This window comes from Oreochromis aureus, linkage group 6 (genome assembly GCF_013358895.1).
Source record: "Oreochromis aureus strain Israel breed Guangdong linkage group 6, ZZ_aureus, whole genome shotgun sequence".
Lineage (NCBI taxonomy): Eukaryota > Metazoa > Chordata > Actinopteri > Cichliformes > Cichlidae > Oreochromis > Oreochromis aureus.
The window spans coordinates 5,755,473-5,774,415 of NC_052947.1; the positions used below are offsets into that span (position 1 = coordinate 5,755,473).

General features: G+C 38.4%; 1 protein-coding gene across 2 annotated transcripts; it reads right to left on the reverse strand.

Annotated features, from left to right (window-relative positions):
* Positions 1–519: 519 nt before the first annotated feature.
* Positions 520–5,192, reverse strand: LOC120440778 (CD276 antigen homolog). Of its 2 annotated transcripts, XM_039614000.1 has the most exons (5): positions 4,750–5,192; positions 3,739–4,074; positions 2,821–2,907; positions 1,561–1,647; positions 520–1,205 (listed from the first exon to the last, which is right to left on the reverse strand). In XM_039614000.1, the coding sequence occupies exons 1-5, from the start codon at positions 4,916–4,918 to the stop codon at positions 1,090–1,092; spliced, it is 795 nt and encodes a 264-aa protein (XP_039469934.1). In that variant the 5' UTR covers positions 4,919–5,192; the 3' UTR covers positions 520–1,089. The 2 variants fall into 2 exon arrangements, with proteins under 2 accessions (XP_039469934.1, XP_039469935.1); XM_039614001.1 differs by lacking the exon at positions 3,739–4,074.
* Positions 5,193–18,943: the final 13,751 nt, after the last annotated feature.

The following is an 18,943-nucleotide window of genomic DNA, read 5'->3' on the forward strand; positions in this document are numbered from 1 at the left end:
TTGGAAGAAAACATCTTGGAGTCTGCAAAGGACTTGAGACTGGGGCGGAGGTTCACCTTCCAGCAGGACAGCGACCCTAAACATAAAGCCAGGGCAACAATGGAATGGTTTAAAACAAAACACATCCATGTGTTAGAATGGCCCAGTCAAAGTCCAGATCTAAATCCAATCGAGAATCTGTGGCAAGATCTGAAAACTGCTGTTCACAAACGCTGACCATCTAATCTGACTGAGCTGGAGCTGTTTTGCACAGAAGAATGGGCAAGGATTTCAGTCTCTAGATGTGCAAAGCTGGTAGAGACATAGCCTAAAAGACTGGCAGCTGTAATTGCAGCAAAAGGTGGTTCTACAAAGTATTGACTCAGGGGGATGAATAATTACGCACACCCCACTTTTCAGTTATTTATTTGTAAAAAATGTTTGGAATCATGTATGATTTTCGTTCCACTTCTCAAGTGTACACCACTTTGTATTGGTCTTTCACCTGGAATTCCAATAAAATGGATTCATGTTTGTGGCTGTAACGTGACAAAAGGTGGAAAAGTTCAAGGGGCCGAATACTTTTGCAAGCCACTGTAGTTTCCAGATCCTTAGATAACGAGGTAGTTTTAATTAAATTGGATCTGATTCTTTTGATTACTGACACAGAGGACATCCAAAAACTCTTCTTCTCAAAGACAACAAAAGTGCTTTAAACAGCAGTAGGTATGAACAGTAATGTTCAAACTATAATAATGGCATAACAAATATGTTAAGTGTAGATGTTGGTTCTCATAATTGAGTTACTTCCTGGAATCTCCACAGGCTGAAATGAAGCCAAGCTGCAAAGTGCTACATACACTAAACAAAAGCACATCCTATTCCAATATGAAATACAAGACAATGACACAGATCAAATATAAGTATCTAAATGGGTATAAGGATGAGCTTTTAGAACCACTTAAAACAATCCAAAGTAATTAATTTGAATTAAGCTGTACTTAAACCAGCTGTAACGTAATGAGAGCAGCTTGAGGACACTTTCTAAAATCATTTTGATTACTCAGCCAATCAAAGATAAGCACAACATTGTACTTCTTCACTCATTTCTCAAGAAGCCTTGTTCTTGTCGTCTTTCAGTGTTGAATTCTCCAAAGACTGAAGTTCAACGTGGATGGAACGGTCCACTCCTCGTTTCTGCCCTTTCAGCTCCCCCACGCATTGCCCTTGATAAACACGCAAACATGGAAAGACGCACTTGTAATAATTTATGCAAAATGGAGTAAAAATGAGAAAAAAAGCATAAAAGACTCTTAACCTGTCTTCAGACATTTCAAGTTGAACAATAAAAGTTTGTGTGTTTGGCTTATGTGTTTTATTTACATTGTTTGTGTGCTCTTCACTCATTTAATATCAGTGTAATGTATAATTTTGCTGTTATTCTCTGCTTCCTGTTTCAGTGTGTTTTCCTCTGGTATCCATGACAGATTTTCATCAAACACCAGACTTGCCAAGGGTAATCTCTAATCAAAGGTTTAACTGTTAAAACACACATTCTTGCACTAAAGTTGATTAACTTACGGATCGTTACACGTTTCTTCAGACAAAATCCAACGACAATCAGGAGAAAGATGATACCAACAGGAAGGAGCGCGTCAAGAAGTTTATCTGAAAGAATCAGAAATTAAAAGGCAAATTAATGAGATGCCATTCATGAATTATTATTACATTTAGATCATTTTTAATTCAAATTTATTTTATAAAACCTTGTAATTACAAATTTAGCACTGTTGTGGGGTGAAGGGAAGCTGAAATGGGTCAAGCACAGATGGCTGTGTCAGGATCTGAGACTTCTCTTCCCAATATTACTGCCTGCACACTAACAGAACTAACAGATATGCAAAGAAATTAAAAATAAATAAGTAAAGCAGTTGGAACAGGACACCAAAAAATCTGCTGGTGAGGAATTTTTCAAATATCATGTATCAGTGTTGAAGCCAGTTCCTTTCACTTTCATTGTGTTGAACTCTGATATGTAATGAAAAAGTATTGCAACAATGCAACAACACCATGAAGATGAGTGGTGCAGTCTGGTGACTGGTGACATGCTGACAACAGCAGTTTTTGTGAATTTTAACGCAACCTTAAAAACTTAGGTACTTTCAAACCTTGACTTCCCAAACAGGAAGCTAGCCCTCAGTCTACACGACTTCACGTGTAACCCACTTCTCTTGCTCATACACGAGTTTTCACAGGAACTGCATGCAGCCAACAATGCAAAAGTGAGTCATTTTTCAGAATATAAAAATCAAACCACAAGTTTGGTGTACAACTGAAGAGTTCTTTTATTTTTTAAAGATGTTTATCATTCCAGAAAGCTGATCCCTAGTAAAACACTGGGGAAGGCTCCCCCAAGGAAGTTTCCATGTTTTCTAGCAGAGTAACTGAAGCCCTGCAGAATTTTGCCTTCATCCTAATTTACATTTATATTATATTAACTTCAGGCTAATATTTTGTGAGCTATAACCCTTTGAAGTACACAGGAGGTGAGGTGTATCATGCATGGCTACAGTGGACTCTGCTATTACGCTTGATGCATCACTTTCATGACTTAATGGGACACTTAAAAAGAAACGATTCGTCATCAGCTCAAAATTTCTGCTGTGAAGAAAAAAATACGTCATTCAACATCTTTTCTCTGTATTGTGGTAAGGTCTGTATTAAGGTCTCTACCTGGTAATACAAAGCAGCCTGAGCTGAATGCTGTTGTGATTTCACACTATAAATAAAACTAAATTGAACTTAATTAAGTGAAAAGAGGAAAAGTTCAAAGTCACTTGCCTGGATCATCTGGCTTCAGCGTTGTGGTTGTGCTGTGGAAATTTGGAGATGTGGTTGTGCTGGACCTGACATTAATCTCTTTGGTTACTGTAAAAATAAATAAATTCTCAGTATTTGAAATATATGAGACTGTCTAAACATAATATTCTAAAGAAAATATATATTTAAAAAAGATAGCATGTCTGATAGTGTCCTCCAAGTTCATGTTAAATTACTTTGGACAAAACAAAACAGAACAAAGTGCTATTTTAATTTTATTGCGTTCCACTTCTCTTCTGTTTATCCTTGTTAGGGTTACAAGGAGGAGCTGGAACCTATCCCAGCTACCATAGGGCAACAGGCAGGGTGAACCATGGACAGGGTGCACCTGAGGACAGGTGTCCAGTCTGACACAGGACTAACAAATAAAGGCCACACTCACATTCACACCTCTGGGAAAGTTATAATGATAAGTGGAAGGGGATGGATGGATTCTAATTCATTTTTGATAGAAACCTCATTTGTTTTCAGCCTATATGAGAACTCACTCCTGTCACTCTGGCAGCTAGTGAGGGGGCCTTGAGCTTTCTAGGAAAGCTAGACTGCTGTGAAACTGTGAACATCAACACAGAAAAGTACTAAACAACACAGCACAACACCAGCCAAATGCAGTCAAATTCATGCTGTTCAAGCTTCCTTTGTGACAAAATAAAAATATACAAGGACACAATGGTTCACTCGGTGTTATCAAAGCTATAACTGTTAACATGAAATAAAGCTAAACCCTCAATCTTTTGCACTTCATATTATTTGGGACAGTTTACATTTAAAGGGAAAGTCACTTTCTGCTCTTTCCTTAACCAAATTCCGAAACCAAATATAAAGGTACTTTTGACAAAACTTAGTATCAAACTAAACTTTGTTATTTAGAGTGTTTACCATTAAGATGAACGATGCAAAAGGTTTTCAGTTTTGGCACAAAACACCTGTAATGTCCACTATCAGACAGGCGTGCTGAGAAGATCTGCAGAGTTAGATTTCCTCTGCTAAGGTCTCCGGGGTTGATAGTTACTCTGCGTCTATAGCTCGGCGCCTGTGCACCATGATTTTCATGCCCGTGTCGCCACGAGAAGACTACATTGTTCAAGTCAGTTTGTTTCCAGTCCACTGTATAAGCAGACAGGTCAACTGAGGGATCCACATAACATGGTAATGAGACATTACGACCTTCTTCTGCCTGAATCAGTGGGGATGGGCAACAGCATTGAGGTGTTTCTGGGGAGGGAAAAAAGCAACATTTATATAATTTGACAGTCTCCAAATTACATTTGAATTCTCTACGAAATGTGTTAGTTTATTGTTCAGTAGCAGGACTTCAAGCATTCTCAGCCTACAGTCAGATATTTTTTACCCTAAAAAAATTCAAAGGACCCAGATCAGGAAGTTTTATAGACTGGCCATCTGCTCAGATGGAAATTTCACCTTCCATCTAAAGTGTAACCATAACTGCACTGTTATTAACCGCATCAGTTCGCCATAAAGCCAACAATGGTGAAAACAAACCACTCTGACAAAAAATAAGCTGATGATCATGATTACTGTTCGCAGCCAAAGAAAATGCCGATGCTGACTCTGTGGCGGCAGAGCACTAAAAATGCTCTACTGCGGATCACCTGTTCGTTGACTGATTAAAAGTATCATCATGCCATTAACGGCTTTGAAAATCTTCGTCTACTTGCTTTTTATCAGTGTTGCGCCAAAATGTGATTTCGTGTTTCCGGTGTAAACTGAATAATCAAGAGTTGGGAAGCCACAGAATTACATCAAGCCATTCGGTTTTTAACACCGGTAAAAATCATACAGGGCTTACAAATATATGAACAGCCTGTAGTTATCCTAGTGACATAAAAGTGAAAGTACAAACTTGCCAGTTAAATAAGTTAGAGTTACCTGCTGAAGAAGAAACCCCAAGAAAGCACAGAGCGATTATCCGAGCGAGTGTGTCCATGAGGGAAGCCAAAACATTTACGCGGCCAGCTGTCACTAGCGCTGGATCGTTTAAGCTAGCTGTAAAACGAGCTAGCGTTTTAACGAGGAACGACCTCCCGTCCGGAGTCATCGCGTTTACCCATCTACACTTTAAATGTCACTAAATGCCACTGTTTAGGCACGTTTTTGTTTTTCAGATTAAATGTTCTTTATAGGAAAAATGTCAGTTTACAGGGAATGTAATGAATCATCAGAAATTCCCTTATTGCACTGCTCAAAAGAATTTGTTTTAAATGCTCTAAAATTCTCCTTTTTATATCAGCTACAAACCTCAGGATAAAGCATCAGTAAAATTGCATTGCTATATTTAGACGCTGATCGCACACGGTTTTTGGTTTTTTTTTTTCAACTTTTACTCACGTTGCAAACTCCCACATTATTTTGCGTCTTGTGTGTATATCAAGTATTACTAAGCATAAGAACTACGATTCAAATAATATCCCTAATGGTGGGGGGGACGACGACGACGACGACCAGTCACCTTACTCGGCAAGAGTCCAACAAAGTTCAGTTAAACTGCAAGACTCACTATAACATATAGTCTGCTTCTAAATTGAAACTAAATGAAGTTCCTGGAATAAAACGTCAGAAACAGGGCGTCTGACCAGATACTTCCACTGGATAGCATTACGTTACGTTGGTCATTTTTCTATCAGAAAGTGTTCAACATCCAACAAATCTCTAGGACTCTCAAAACTCGGAATATCCTGTGTCAGAGTGATTCTGGAAAAGTAGTATACTAATAGTACACTAGGCTGGACATCTCATAGCAGACTTACTTACCATCCGGAAATCCTATTCACTTAAAAGCTTTTGCCTAATCTGAAAGGTACAAATCTCGGCTACAATGATTACTCGCGTGACAGATTATTATATCCTTCTAGTAGCAAAGTTATAAAAAAAAGACAAAAAAGTGTCTTTTTCACCATCTCACCAACACAGCTTCAAAATCCTCCACAGAGGAGCCTTCCTGGTTGGTTTATTCATTCTTTCTGGTGTCACCAGCAGACCTCAGCACCGTGCTCATTTGAACTGAGGGAAAGAACATCTCTATAATTTTGCTGCACATTACAGGGTCGCTACTTTTTCACAAAATAGAGGCCGCTCATCCCCTTTTTTTTGTGTGGAGGCTCTGTGTTGGTCTTCTGCTTCAGCTAGTTGTCAGTGTGCACATCCAGGTACCTGTACTCCACCAGATCAACATGCTGTCCCAGGATGGACCGTCTTATAGCCGTCCTCAAACTGAACTCACTTTCTCTGGTCTTGTTCTTATTCAGAAGTAGATCACTTCTCCTCCCACTGTGCATTTCAAAAGGCTGATTTTATATTTCACAATGGAAGAGTTAATTTAGAGTGGCCAAGTAACTGTAGGGTGAGATACTATGAAGCTGAAGTTGATAGTAACTCAATGTTTCCATATGTCGTAATTCAGAATTAAAAAAAGAAATACAATAAGTAAACAAACCTGATGACATTTTGGAGCACCAAAGACATTTCCAAGGGCTTTTACTTTGAAATCCAGTCAGACTGACTTGAAGGTAAGGTAGGTAAAACGGGGAGGGTCTTACATAATACACACAAACAATTACGTTTTTCAAACACGTGTAGCACAATTGTAGCAAAATAACATTTCAACACAACTGAGCAAACATTCAACACAATTAATTATAGATACTTTATTTATATAGCACTCTTAACAGAATAAGAACCACAAAGTGCTTCACAATAATATAAAACAGATATACATAAAACAGCACAATCGAACAAACTGCACAATTCTAGTTAAAAGCCAATCTAAATAAAAGAGTCTTAAGCTGCTGTTTAAAAGAATAAATTCAATCAAGGCAATGTAATGATGGAGGCAAAGCACTCCACAACCTGGGGGCCACTGCTCTAAAACAACTCCTCTGGTCTTAAAATGTGTTTGTAGGGCGACCAACAGCTTTTGATTAGAGGATCTCAGGCTGCGAGAGGGAGCGTGCGATTGTAAAAGATCAGAGATGTAGGCAGGAGCATGATTCAGAGCTTGTGAAAGCTTAATGACTGTCAGTATAAGTGTATAAGTATACTCTTTGAGACGATCATAACCTCACACTTGGGTTAATAGGGGTTGGCCAGAGCACTCTGTCATGCCTGGAACTGGTGCAGAATGCTGCGGCACGGTTTTTAACTGGCAAAAGAAAATTTAAGCATATTACTCCGGTTCTGGCCTCCGTACACTGGCTTCCAATTAAATTTAGGATCAACTTTTAAATCCTTTTACTGGTTTTTAAATCCTTAAATGGTCTAGTACCTGAATATTTGTCTGATTTGCTGAAGCCCTATGCTCCCCCTCATTCACTCCAGTCAGCTAAGCAGGTGTTGCTCTCAGTCCCCAAATCACGGATGAAACTTAGAGGAGACCGAGCGTTCTCTATTGTGGCCCCAAAGCTTTGGAACGAGCTTCCTCTTCACATTAGGCAATCTACATCAGTGCTGGCTTTTGAATCCAGATTAAAAACTCATTTTTATTTACTGGCCTTTGGTCGGCCATGTGTTGTTTTTAAAGTGCTATATAAATAAATTATGGTATGATAATTTAATACGCAAACACATGACAGGGGTTTAAAATGCAACTGCAAAATGAGCCATCAGGGGTTTTTTTGCTAGCTAGACTGACAAAATTAGTGAAAGATAAGTTTTGCTTAACCCTTTAACCCATCATAGAACAAGTCTTTACATTTTTATATGCTATAGTGTCATTATTTGGAGCATTTCAAGTTGCTATACATACAATACATATATTACAATCACTCTATCGCAAATTTTAATAATATGTATGCATTAACTCCATAGTAATGACATAAATTGCTAAAAAGTGCAAAAAACAACAAATAAATTAAAAATTATATTTTTTTTAACACATTTTTTTAATAAAACAAGTGTCAGAGGTGTGAAAACTGTAAATGCAAAGTAGTTGCAAATAGTTCCGAACCACAGGAAATTTATTTTGTATCCTCATAATTTCATTTCTAAAAAACACTAATTTTTATAAACTGCTGCAAAAACAAAAATAGATCTTGTGCACAATCTGCAACAGCATGTGCCTCAAAAATAAACTATTTCTAACTGTGCAATGTAAGTTCTAAGTGTCACAGAAACTATACAGAAAGTCAAAGATGACTTTCAATAGGCTGAGTGAACTTTCTAAAAAACAAAACAAAAAAACTACATTTCCCACAAAATGAGGTAATGGCGACATGTGATAGCTCCTGCTGACAACATGATAAAGTTTATTCAAACGTAGGAAGTGTTGTGAACAGCTGATCACATCGGCAAAACGTTTGCCTGGATAATAATAATTTTTTTGTTGTTTCTTGCACTTTTTGCAAAGCCATTAGTGGAAGGAAACTGCAACCTGGGACAAGTTAAATACATGATATGGAAGTACAACTCCTCTGTTTTAATATGCAAAAAATTATTGCTCTAGCTTATCTGGTTGCAATTCTTCCAGGATTTTAAAATAGTTAATGGGATCGTGGACACTTTCATGGGCTTAGAAGGCTTTTAAATCCCTGCTTTTTTTTTTTTTTTTTTTAAAACACAGCCCTGGACAGCTACAAAGGGCTATTAAGTAGGGCTGCCACAAACGATTATTTTGATAGTCGACTAGTCACCGATTATTTTTGCGATTAGTCGACTAATCAGATCATGCATCCATTGGACGTAAAACGTACATCTTATTGCACCAGCATCCATCTGCGCTTATATAACTATCATTAGCTTACAGCTTTAAGTGTTTAAGATATGTGCTAACTAAAAATAAAGACAAGATGATAGTTTATTAAATTTTAATGAAATTTGCAGATTGTTTTGGTGGAGTTAAATAAACTCAGCCGTCTGCTCTTTGCTGTCTAAAATATAACAGGACACCGGAGTATATTCTCGAGCATCTCACACTTCTGATAATCAGTTGTCTGCTTGACGTTTATTCAGCTGTGTAAAAACTATAACTTTAATCTCAGCCAAACCGATTTACTCAGGAACAAATAAAATACTGAAAAAAGCCAAACAATAACATTTTTAAGTTATCTAAGTGACTTATATATGTTTAACCTGAGTAGCGAAAGATGGCGGTGGGTTTGAAAATGATTTGCTGGGAGTCCGGTGTTCTCAACGGCTCTAGTGAGCCTTCAACCCCGGCTAGCTATCGAGCTGGTGGGTAACAGACGTCTCCGAAAACGTCGGAGCGCTTTTGAAAATATGTGGCGTCTTGATAAACTGAGCAGATATTTGAAGTTTACACAGCTACATTCTCACCTGAAAATATGTTAAACGTTTATTTTGTGACCCAGAAAGAATAATAAGAGTAATATTAAAACTAACTAGCTGCTGCCATTGTTGGAAACTGAGCAGGGCCGCGCTATGAATTCTGGGATAGGTTGGGCCATGACCCATCCCGACACATCCTTCTGAAGGGGGAAATGAAGGACGCATTTCTGGGCCGCATTTTTTGGAGTCTTCGAATTTGGACAGTCTTTGCCGTGTGGCTGTAACGTAATCATCCTACAAATGCGGGCACAGGAGGATGCGGTTCCTGAATTTGGACACAGCTAAGATGCCGGACACTGCTTCTTTAATGGCAGCTGGCATCCTTGTACATGCAGTGCTGCCATCTTCTGTTTCAGGCCGTTATTACACTCTTAAATCCTACTACTTATTCCTGCGTCTTTTGGGATCTTACAAAGCTTCAAACGAGGCGTCGACTATTAAATTAGTCGTCGATGATTTTGATAGTCGACGTAATCGTGACTAGTCGACTAATCGTGGCAGCCCTACTATTAAGTGATTTTCCAAATAATTCATAAAACAATCTGTTAACTGCAATCTTACTTTTTTTCTACGTTTCCAGGAAATATTTAGTTGCACCTGAGCAACTGACCGAAGGATCAGATGAATGGCCCAAATGGTGGATATTCAAAAAAAGCTTCTTTTCTCTGGCCATGATGAGATTATCCTTTCAGTCCATCAGTTCCTCCTGCTGATGGTTTCTTGAGCTGTTCCTCTTCATCTCCTTCCTTTGCTTTGTTACCTTGGGTTTCCAGCTCAGAGTCTGTTTTTTCAGTTTTCCTTTGGCATGTCTTACAAATCCCTGTGAGAACAAGAAAACCAATTAGAAACTGAAATAATGCTGTACTATCCAAAAGCACTAAACTGAATTGAGGGCTGAAGTTTCGTCTTATCCGGGTAAAAAATAGCTTCACCATTTCAGCTGGCAGCAAATAATTTCATTGTTCTACAAGCATTAACATGCAATTCTACAACATTCAAACTGTACTTGCAGAAAACTTGACCTCTGACTTTAAAGTCATGGTCACTGGGATTCAAACTCAGAGATTTTTAGTAGACAGCTATGCTGTTAATTTGAAGCTCCTGTGTCACCTCGATTGAGTTATGGCATACACAAACTTTGGTGTCCATGCCACCCACCCACCCAGCATGGTGACAGCAATCTGGTTGTTAAGTGATGATGCATGAACCCTGCTTCCGGGTCCAAACTACTCTGCGTTTATTAAGGCTGTTGCGTTTTTAACACGTTTTACTGTTTTGTATCTTGTTCTAATAAATATGAACAAAAGTCAGTGATCACTGTCGGCCTCTCTCGGTTTTTATTACCACGATTCATCAGCACCACCTTTTAAAGCTAAGTTTTTAAAACCTTATGATGTAACTACAGCCCAGCCCATGGACCATATTAATGACTAAGCTATTGTGGATGGATTAGCTCAGCTGCTCTCCTGACAAAAGTTTGTTCTGTTTACAGCTGTGGTGGCCAACTTCAGGCCTCGAGAGCCAGTGTCCTGCAGGTTTTAGATGCATCCTTGATCCAACATAGCTCATTCAAATGGCTAAATTGCCTCCTCAACATGTCTTCAAGTTCTCCGGAGGCCTGGGAATAAACTAATCATTTGATTCAGGTGTTGACCCAGGGTGATATCTTAAACCTGCAGGACACCGGCCCTTGAGGCTCTGAGTTCCCCACCCCTAGTTTACAGCATCCTACAATGCGAATGCTAATGTTCGATGGTTGCTGGAGTGCTGTTCTATGCTGTGGTGTGCTGGGGGAGCAGCACAGCAAAGAAGGACTCATCCAGGCTGGAAAAACTGATCAGGAAGGCTGGCTCTGTGGTTGGCATGAAGCTGGACACTCTGGTGACAGTGGCAGAGAAAAGGACACTAAAGAAACTGCTGGACATTATGGACAATGCTGGGCATCCTCTGCACACGGCTATAAACAACCAGAGGAGTCTGTTCAGTGACAGGTTGCTTCTCCAAAAGTCAAGAACCAACAGACTCAAAAACTCCTTTGTCCTACACGCCATCAGACTGTTTAACTCCTCTCTGGAGGGGAGAGGAAGGGGAGACAGGAGGACAAAGGAGAAGAGAACAGCTAAGCTGTAGTGCCTTTTCACTGTGCAATACTTAATATCCAACAGTGCAATAGACTCACAATACTTGAAATGTGCAATTCCCTTGTATTCATATTCCTATTTATTCTATTTATCCCTTGTGTATACTCTGTATTTATATATGTGCATATATGGTATATTTCTGCTCACATTCTGTAACTTCTGTCGGTGCTGTGCTATTGGAAACCGAATTTCCCGGAGGAACCCACCCGAGGGATAAATAAAGTTTAATCTAATCTAATCAATTGGAAAAGTTAGTGTTCATCCTTCAGCTTTACTGTGCTAATGTGTTTATATTATACTAACCATAGCTGTGTAGCTGGCACCACCAAGCACATCATTACATACCAGCTAGCTCAACTTCAGTAACCCTACAAACGTCACTGCTGTTTAGCTTTTTATCTTTATTTATGTGGGAAGTGACGGCAGACGTGTATGTTTGAATTTTTCAGAAATATCTCAGTCAGAACGTGGTATATTATATTTAGATGGAAACTTGCGAGCTAACTTCCTGCTAACTTCTAACTCCGTTAAACTTCACAAATTCTGTTTTCGTGTATGCCTGGATGTTAAACTTCATTGTTACAACTGGCAAAGCAACCACACTGATCATTTTATTAAAGATTAAACACCATAAGTGGCTTAACCAAATAAACCAAAAAAAGTTTATCTGAAGATGGTCAGGTATAGGGACAGGCCTGCAAAATGAGTGAAAAAGCAGCCAATGTCCAGACAAAAAAGTAAAGAACTGGTGCTCAAGACCACAAAATAAATAAATAAAAATAATGATAATAAAATTAACTAAACACATAAGTAAGAAGGCAAGAAAGTCTGTCTCATTGGAACCAACGTATAAATAAATATGAGTGATTCAAGACTTTTGTACAGTCACTTTAAACTGAAGCTGCAACATAACCATCATAGCCGAACTATCTGGAAAGTTAACCAGACGCACCCACCTGGAGACCAACAAGACTTCACATGGGTGGATTTTCAGAAAGCCCAGCTGATAGCCAAAGTGCCATTTATATGTGTTGAGCTGAATGTGCAATTTAGAAAACACTAGCTCCCATCTGTTTTATTTCCATATCGTCTAATGTTTAACAGTATATGCTTATTATGGATAGCAATAGTGTTTGATTAAAGGTGCAGAGCGTGAAATTTGGAGCTTCAAAGAGATTTAAAAAAATCAAATAAATTAATTAAAAAAAAAAGAAAGTAAACTATGAGCACTCAGAAAATGAGCACAATTTAACATACTATAAATTTATAAGAGAAAGAAGCCATCGAACACGCAAGAGCGTCTGCTTTGAATGCGCTACTACAGTTTCACAGTGCAGAGAGCGCAGGAAGCTCTCAGCGCTCAGAGAGAAATCCTGCTTATGCTTTTAAACTTACTTTTGCTGTCTGGAGGCAGAGCCCAAAGGTAGACGGGGGGTCCTAATGTGATTGGTCACTTTGATTGACACTTGAGGTTACTGCGTTAAACTGAGTTACACTGTGACAAGGTCAGAAAAGCTGTTTTAAACTGTATTTGTTTATAATTTGAAAAATAAAGGCTGCTGAATTAATCATCAGCAGTTACTGTTTGTTGTACATCAGTGGAAACACTGACAACTGTCACTTGATTATTTAATGTTACTTTAATTCTAAGGTTAGTTCTGAAGCCTCTGCACTGCTGCCCCATTAATCTGTTGTACAGTATTACACAGCTTTTAAAAAACATCACAATGAGAAGCACACATCATTGCTATTAAAAAACAAAACAAACAACAACAGGAAAAATTGTTTCTTAGTCAGTCGAATAAACGTAATTTTATAAAATGTGAAGAAATATAAAATGTGTTTATGTTGTTGCCAGTGAGTGTACTTCACTCAGTGAAACAGCTGTACACATCTGGCTCCAGAGCTCCACACACCGTGACCACAGACAGTCTGTGGGGTGGACAGCAGAGCAGGATATGACACACTGTCTTTGGTAAGTAGCTCATTGGTCTGAATTAGTGTCTGATAAACAGTTCAGGTTGTTGCCATCATGCTGTATAAATCTAAAAGGTCATATAACTATTACACACTATGCTTGTAGCTGCTGCATGCTAGGTGTTATCTGCTTTTTACAGCTGTGGAAGAAGTACCCATCCTAAATCCTATACTTATATAAAAAGGTAATACTACAGTACATGTGCATTTTGTAAAAATACATTTTTACTGAAGTAAAAGTACAAATATTCTGCATTAAAATATACTTCAAACTCCATAGAATTAATCAGTCATTAAAATGTACACCACTGATGGGACTAATTCACTGAAGAAATTCACTAAAAATCACACCACAATTAATCTAATTCTGCTACATATGATTAGAGAAGTATTTGCATTTTTATAGTTATATTTTATGAATAAAGCAAAAAGTTAATATGAAAGATTTGATCTGTGCTACATATCAGTTGTGAGGATGTGTTGATGTTTTGAAAGTGCAGTTTGCCAGTTTAGCTACAGCAGTTATTTCTATTGTACTGATTTATGACGGGCTTCACTTTAACCTCCTAAGACCCGAACTCTTTCATGGCATTATGTTTTTTAATTTTTCTTTGCTATTTGGGCTGATTCGGACCTGATGAATGTAAAAACAAAGAATTACCAGATTTTTTTTTTTTTTTACCTAATTTTTGTTTCTGAGAAAAATGAGATCCACATATGAGGACATTTGTTTTAAATTTTGATAGAACAGTGGTAGTATAATGTCCTCGTAAGTGGATATCAGGCCCTTGTAGAGAAAAATTTGGTATTTTGGTCTAGACATCCCAAAATGTGATATCCACTTATGTGGACGCCAGGTCCTAAGAGGTTAATGCTGAAACTCATCTTAAAGACTTAATAAAGAATTCTAGGGCACGTTTTGAAACGTGCCGTTACATGCGTTTCCTGCAGACTGAGCAACTTTATGTTGATTGGTGCACCACATTTGTATTTTGGCCAAACTTATAGTTGCCACATTCTGATGCACACTTTCTTTCCTGGTCCTCGTTATAAGTTTTAAGCTATGTAATACTGTACAAGAGACCTTACTTTTGAATGCTCTGGTTTCTTCAACATTAAAGTAATACAGTGACAGTTGTCAGTATTGCCACTGCTATGTTTTCAAAACGTTAACAAGTACGGTTTAAAACAGTGTTTCTGTCGCTGCCACAGCGTACCTCAGTTTAACACAGTAACCTGAAGTGTGTATCAAAGTGACCAATCACATTAGCACTGTGTGCTACATTGGTGTCCTCCTCCAGACAGTAAAAGTACATTTATTCGTTTGAGTAGGATTTGCCTGTGTGCAGGGAGCTACTCGCTGAGTGTGAAACTATAGCAGTGTGTGCAATGCAGACTGTTGTTTGTTGAATTTACATGCAAGGAATTTAAATGCGCTTGTGCATTTGTTATGACATAAATATCATTCCACACCTTTACATCACTTTTTGTGACTTGTCGTTCAGTAGTTGTTTGTTAGGGGTGCATTTATTAGGGGAAACAAACGAGTGTTGGTTGTTTAAAATAACTTTGCACCATAACGGAGCTCAGCCTGTACAGCCTGTGCTGAAAAACAAATAATTAATCCTCCTGTGGTCCTCGTTTGACCAATGGACTTCAGCTGAGAAACCAATGTTACAGATATATGAATCAACGTGACTGAGCGTACCAATTCAAAAGCCTGAATGCAAAAGTCAGTGATGGTTAAATTAAAAATGTAATGCTGTTTAACTCACTGTTCTTGAAGAGCATCAGGAAAACAGTAGCTATGAAAACAGCAAAGATGGGAATGAGGGCATAATAATGATGATGACGGTTCTCTGTTGCAGGATCTAAAGGGAAAAGCAAAGTGTTTGTAAGGTATACGTCTTGATTTTCTCTCTTTTTTTTCCCCAAACAAACTTAAAAACAAAACGATGACCTCATTGTGCGAGTCTTACCTGTATCTGGCATTTCCTCTGTTAACGTTGGTGTTGTGCTAGTGTCATTCTCATTGGTACGGTTTTGCTTCTCTGTCACTGTTTCAAATGAGGTAAAAAACCATCAAGTTGTTTTAATTCTGTTTCTTACTTACCTAACCATATACAATTCCAACATTTATTAAGTAATACCAGTAATATCAAATAATGAACAAGCTCATGAACCAACTTACCAACAACATCAAAAAAACAGGCGGTGTGTGGTTTTGGGATAAACCATTTGAACTTTCCGCTATCAGACTGCTGGACTGATCGGATCTGTACAGTCATGAATCCTCTCCTCAGGTCTTCACTGATGAAGATTACCCGGTTTCTGTATTGCTCCGGCTGTGAACCAAGATCTTCCTTTCCATTTCGACGGGTGTAGATGACACGTGTGGTGTAACTTGTGTTTCCATCGACTCGTTTCAGAACCAGAGAGCAGTCCTTCAAGTTGGTTCCCGGGGGGATTTCACACTGAAAAGTGAGATTATCACCGTCTGGTACTTCGATTAGCTGAGTAGATTTCGGAGTTTGAAATTTTCCTGGAGAAACAAACAGTTTTAACATTAACAAAGACTGCACATACATTGTCTCCGCTTTCAAGTTCATGTGGGTATATATGGTTAAAGTGGGGGTCACCAAGCTAAACAAGAAATATACAGCTATCTGTTAATCTGTTTACCCAGACAGTGCAAGTTGCACATACTCAGCATTTCATTTAAACACACTATTGCATGACTTCCTGAACGAATCCAAACTATAGGAATAGAGACTGTAAAAAAAATTAACATTTTTCCCTTTTAAAAAAAGAACCTTCTGGCATTTTCAGTAAGCTAACCGAAGTCAGGGCTGCACATTGTGACAGCTTTCACCATTAGTTGATTTGATTATTGTGTTATTTCAGGGGTGTCAAACTCAAATACACAGTGGGCCAAAATTCAAAACTGGAACAAAGTCGCGGGCTAACATTAATATTTATTGAAAAAAAAAATCTTCCTCCAGATATAAGAATGAATCTTTTCTTATGGACTCAAACAAGTTTTGCTGAAAAACTGAATATGGAACAAGCAAAGCTTAATACTAAACAATATATATATATTAGCTGTATAATACCAGTAGGCCAGCTCTAATAGTAATTTGGTATGGCTTCACGGGCCAAATGTAATTAGGCGGGCCAGAGTTTGACACCTGTGTGTTATTTGATTATACAAGTTGTCAAAAGCAAACAATATTTTGAATCACAGCCCAAGACCTCAAATAGCTTTTTTGTTGACAGAGTTTACAAACTTCCTAACAGTTTTCTATCATTGTACAGAGCACGTTCCTCATAATTTTTTTCTTTTCTAAACCAGGATCTTTTCAGAAACTTTTGTTTGTTTTGTGCCAGACTCTTTATATCACGATTATTTCACACACTTGTGAGTAAACCATACAAATGACAAACCTGCGGCAGTTCACTCATGAAATGTGATGAATGCAAAACAATCAAGAACTTGCTTACTTGGGTATTTATTGCACTGTGTACCACATCAAATATACAATTAGTATAAAATCTTCTAAGGTAAAAGAGAGAAACTAGACAAAGATTTCACCAAATTTGTAAAGAAGAGTTTCTGATTTCATCCTAAACTGGTAATACAAGCAACCTAGGTAGCCACAACACAGTAACAACAATCGTTTAGCAAATACAAGCGCCTTTAAATTCACATTTGTGGCGTTATGCTGGGTTTACTACACTGTATATACACATCAGGTCTCAGTTCAAAAGAAAAACTAAGTTCAAAACTATAAAAGCAGTTAGCTAAACAGAGCACAGGTACCTGTTGCTCTGTTAGCTTTAGCTTTCAACGAGTCGAGTGAGGTGGAGAGTTTAAATTGCACACAGATCAATTAAAACGCAGTAATACTCTTTTAAAGGGTTAGTGAAACCCAAAGTAGTGTTGCTACATTAGGCTCAAAACAGAAAAATAACCGTGTCCGTGTAGCTTGCAAAGTGACGTACTTTTAGATGCACTTACCGGTGTGAAACAACACGAAAGAAATTAAAGCCAAAAAGACTGTTTGTTTGCCCATAGTTAAATTTGTTCAACCAGGATACGAAAACTTTACTTCAATACGGGCTCAGATGGAGTGATATCCAGAACCTTCTCACATGAACAGATGAAGTTATTTCACGTCTTCAATGTTCCCGCGAAACATTCATACGTAATGAAGGCGGGTCAGTCGAGAGGGCTGAGAAATGGTTGACAGGGAAGTGCGTTTGCCACGCATGCGTAAAAACAACGCAGCAGCGTTACTAGGAGTCTATTCATGTGGCAAGGGCCCAGATATCTTCGTTGCGAATATACAGAGTGAGTGCCACTGTGTCTTGAGCACATTCTGGTTTACGATATTAAAGACCTTCTAGTAGCAAGTCCTGCTTTCTGCAGTCGCTTTCAAATGCCAGGACACATGTTTATACTTTGGGTGGAGGTTCGTCCTCTCGGGAAACAAGCAGCATGTGTCACTGTTGCCGTGAATATTGGTATAATTGTAACGCAATCCATAAGAATCGTTGGTCTAATGTTATTAGAGTAGCCCATTCCTCTACGAAAGGCGGTTCCATACAGTCCACACTACAAACGCCATTAACAGCTACTCTCTTTGGCACACCGACTCAAGCACACCTTTACCTGGCACTGATGGAATGACATGTACATAATTCCCACACAGTATACTGTCCATGTTAGTTGCAAGTGAAGTCTCATTAAAGAATTTAAGGTAAAAGTTTAAGGTATTTTATATTACCTCACACAGCTCTATTATGTGGGATAATTTGATAAAAAGAAAAAAAAATAACTTCAAACCTTCACCTGACTGATTTTGTTGCTTAAAGCCACAGAGTTTACCCCACAGATGGGATAACTACACTACAAGAAACTTCAGCTATTGTATGACACGCTACAAAATATCTGCACATTCAGGATTTGGTAGGTCGAGCCCAGCTGCACTGACAGTAAAGACCTAGATATGAATAGAAAGGCACATTAAAGTATCCCAGAAACCTCAATGTTTACTCATAAGATTCAACCCAAATTTGTTTTTAACGAAAACAAATCACTGACAATAAAGACTTACCTGGAATGAAAATGTCAGCTTAAAACAGTCCTCACATTCATCCTCTTAGCTGTCTCTGCAGGTCTTACTTTCCCGCCGCTCGCTAAAGTGGGTGGGACTAACAGATTACGTTTCACCAGATTTCCCGCCGCTGCGAGGACGTGGGCGTCACATTAGGTCTGAGTAAGTTAGAGTGGAAGCAAGTGCAAGCGGAGTATACTCAGATTTTGACAGGCTCGAAGAACACAGACTCTGGAGAACAACAGGACTTAAGGACAAAGTCTCATAGACATTGGAGGAGGACCTCAGAAGGTGGCAGTGTAACGTCAAGGATCTAAGTAGATTACAACTATGTTCACAACAAATATTCCACTTTCAAGTCTCAAACTCAACAGTTTAATGTTACACGTTCTCTTTCATAAGCCTTAGCAGGTTCGTGGTGGCAAAGTTACTCCTCACAAAACCATACGCTTAATAACTGTACAGTTAATTATTGCTCTTGAAATCTAGATAAAGTTATCTCAATGAGATTTAAGCTGTGTTAATGTTTAGAGAGACGATACCAGTCAA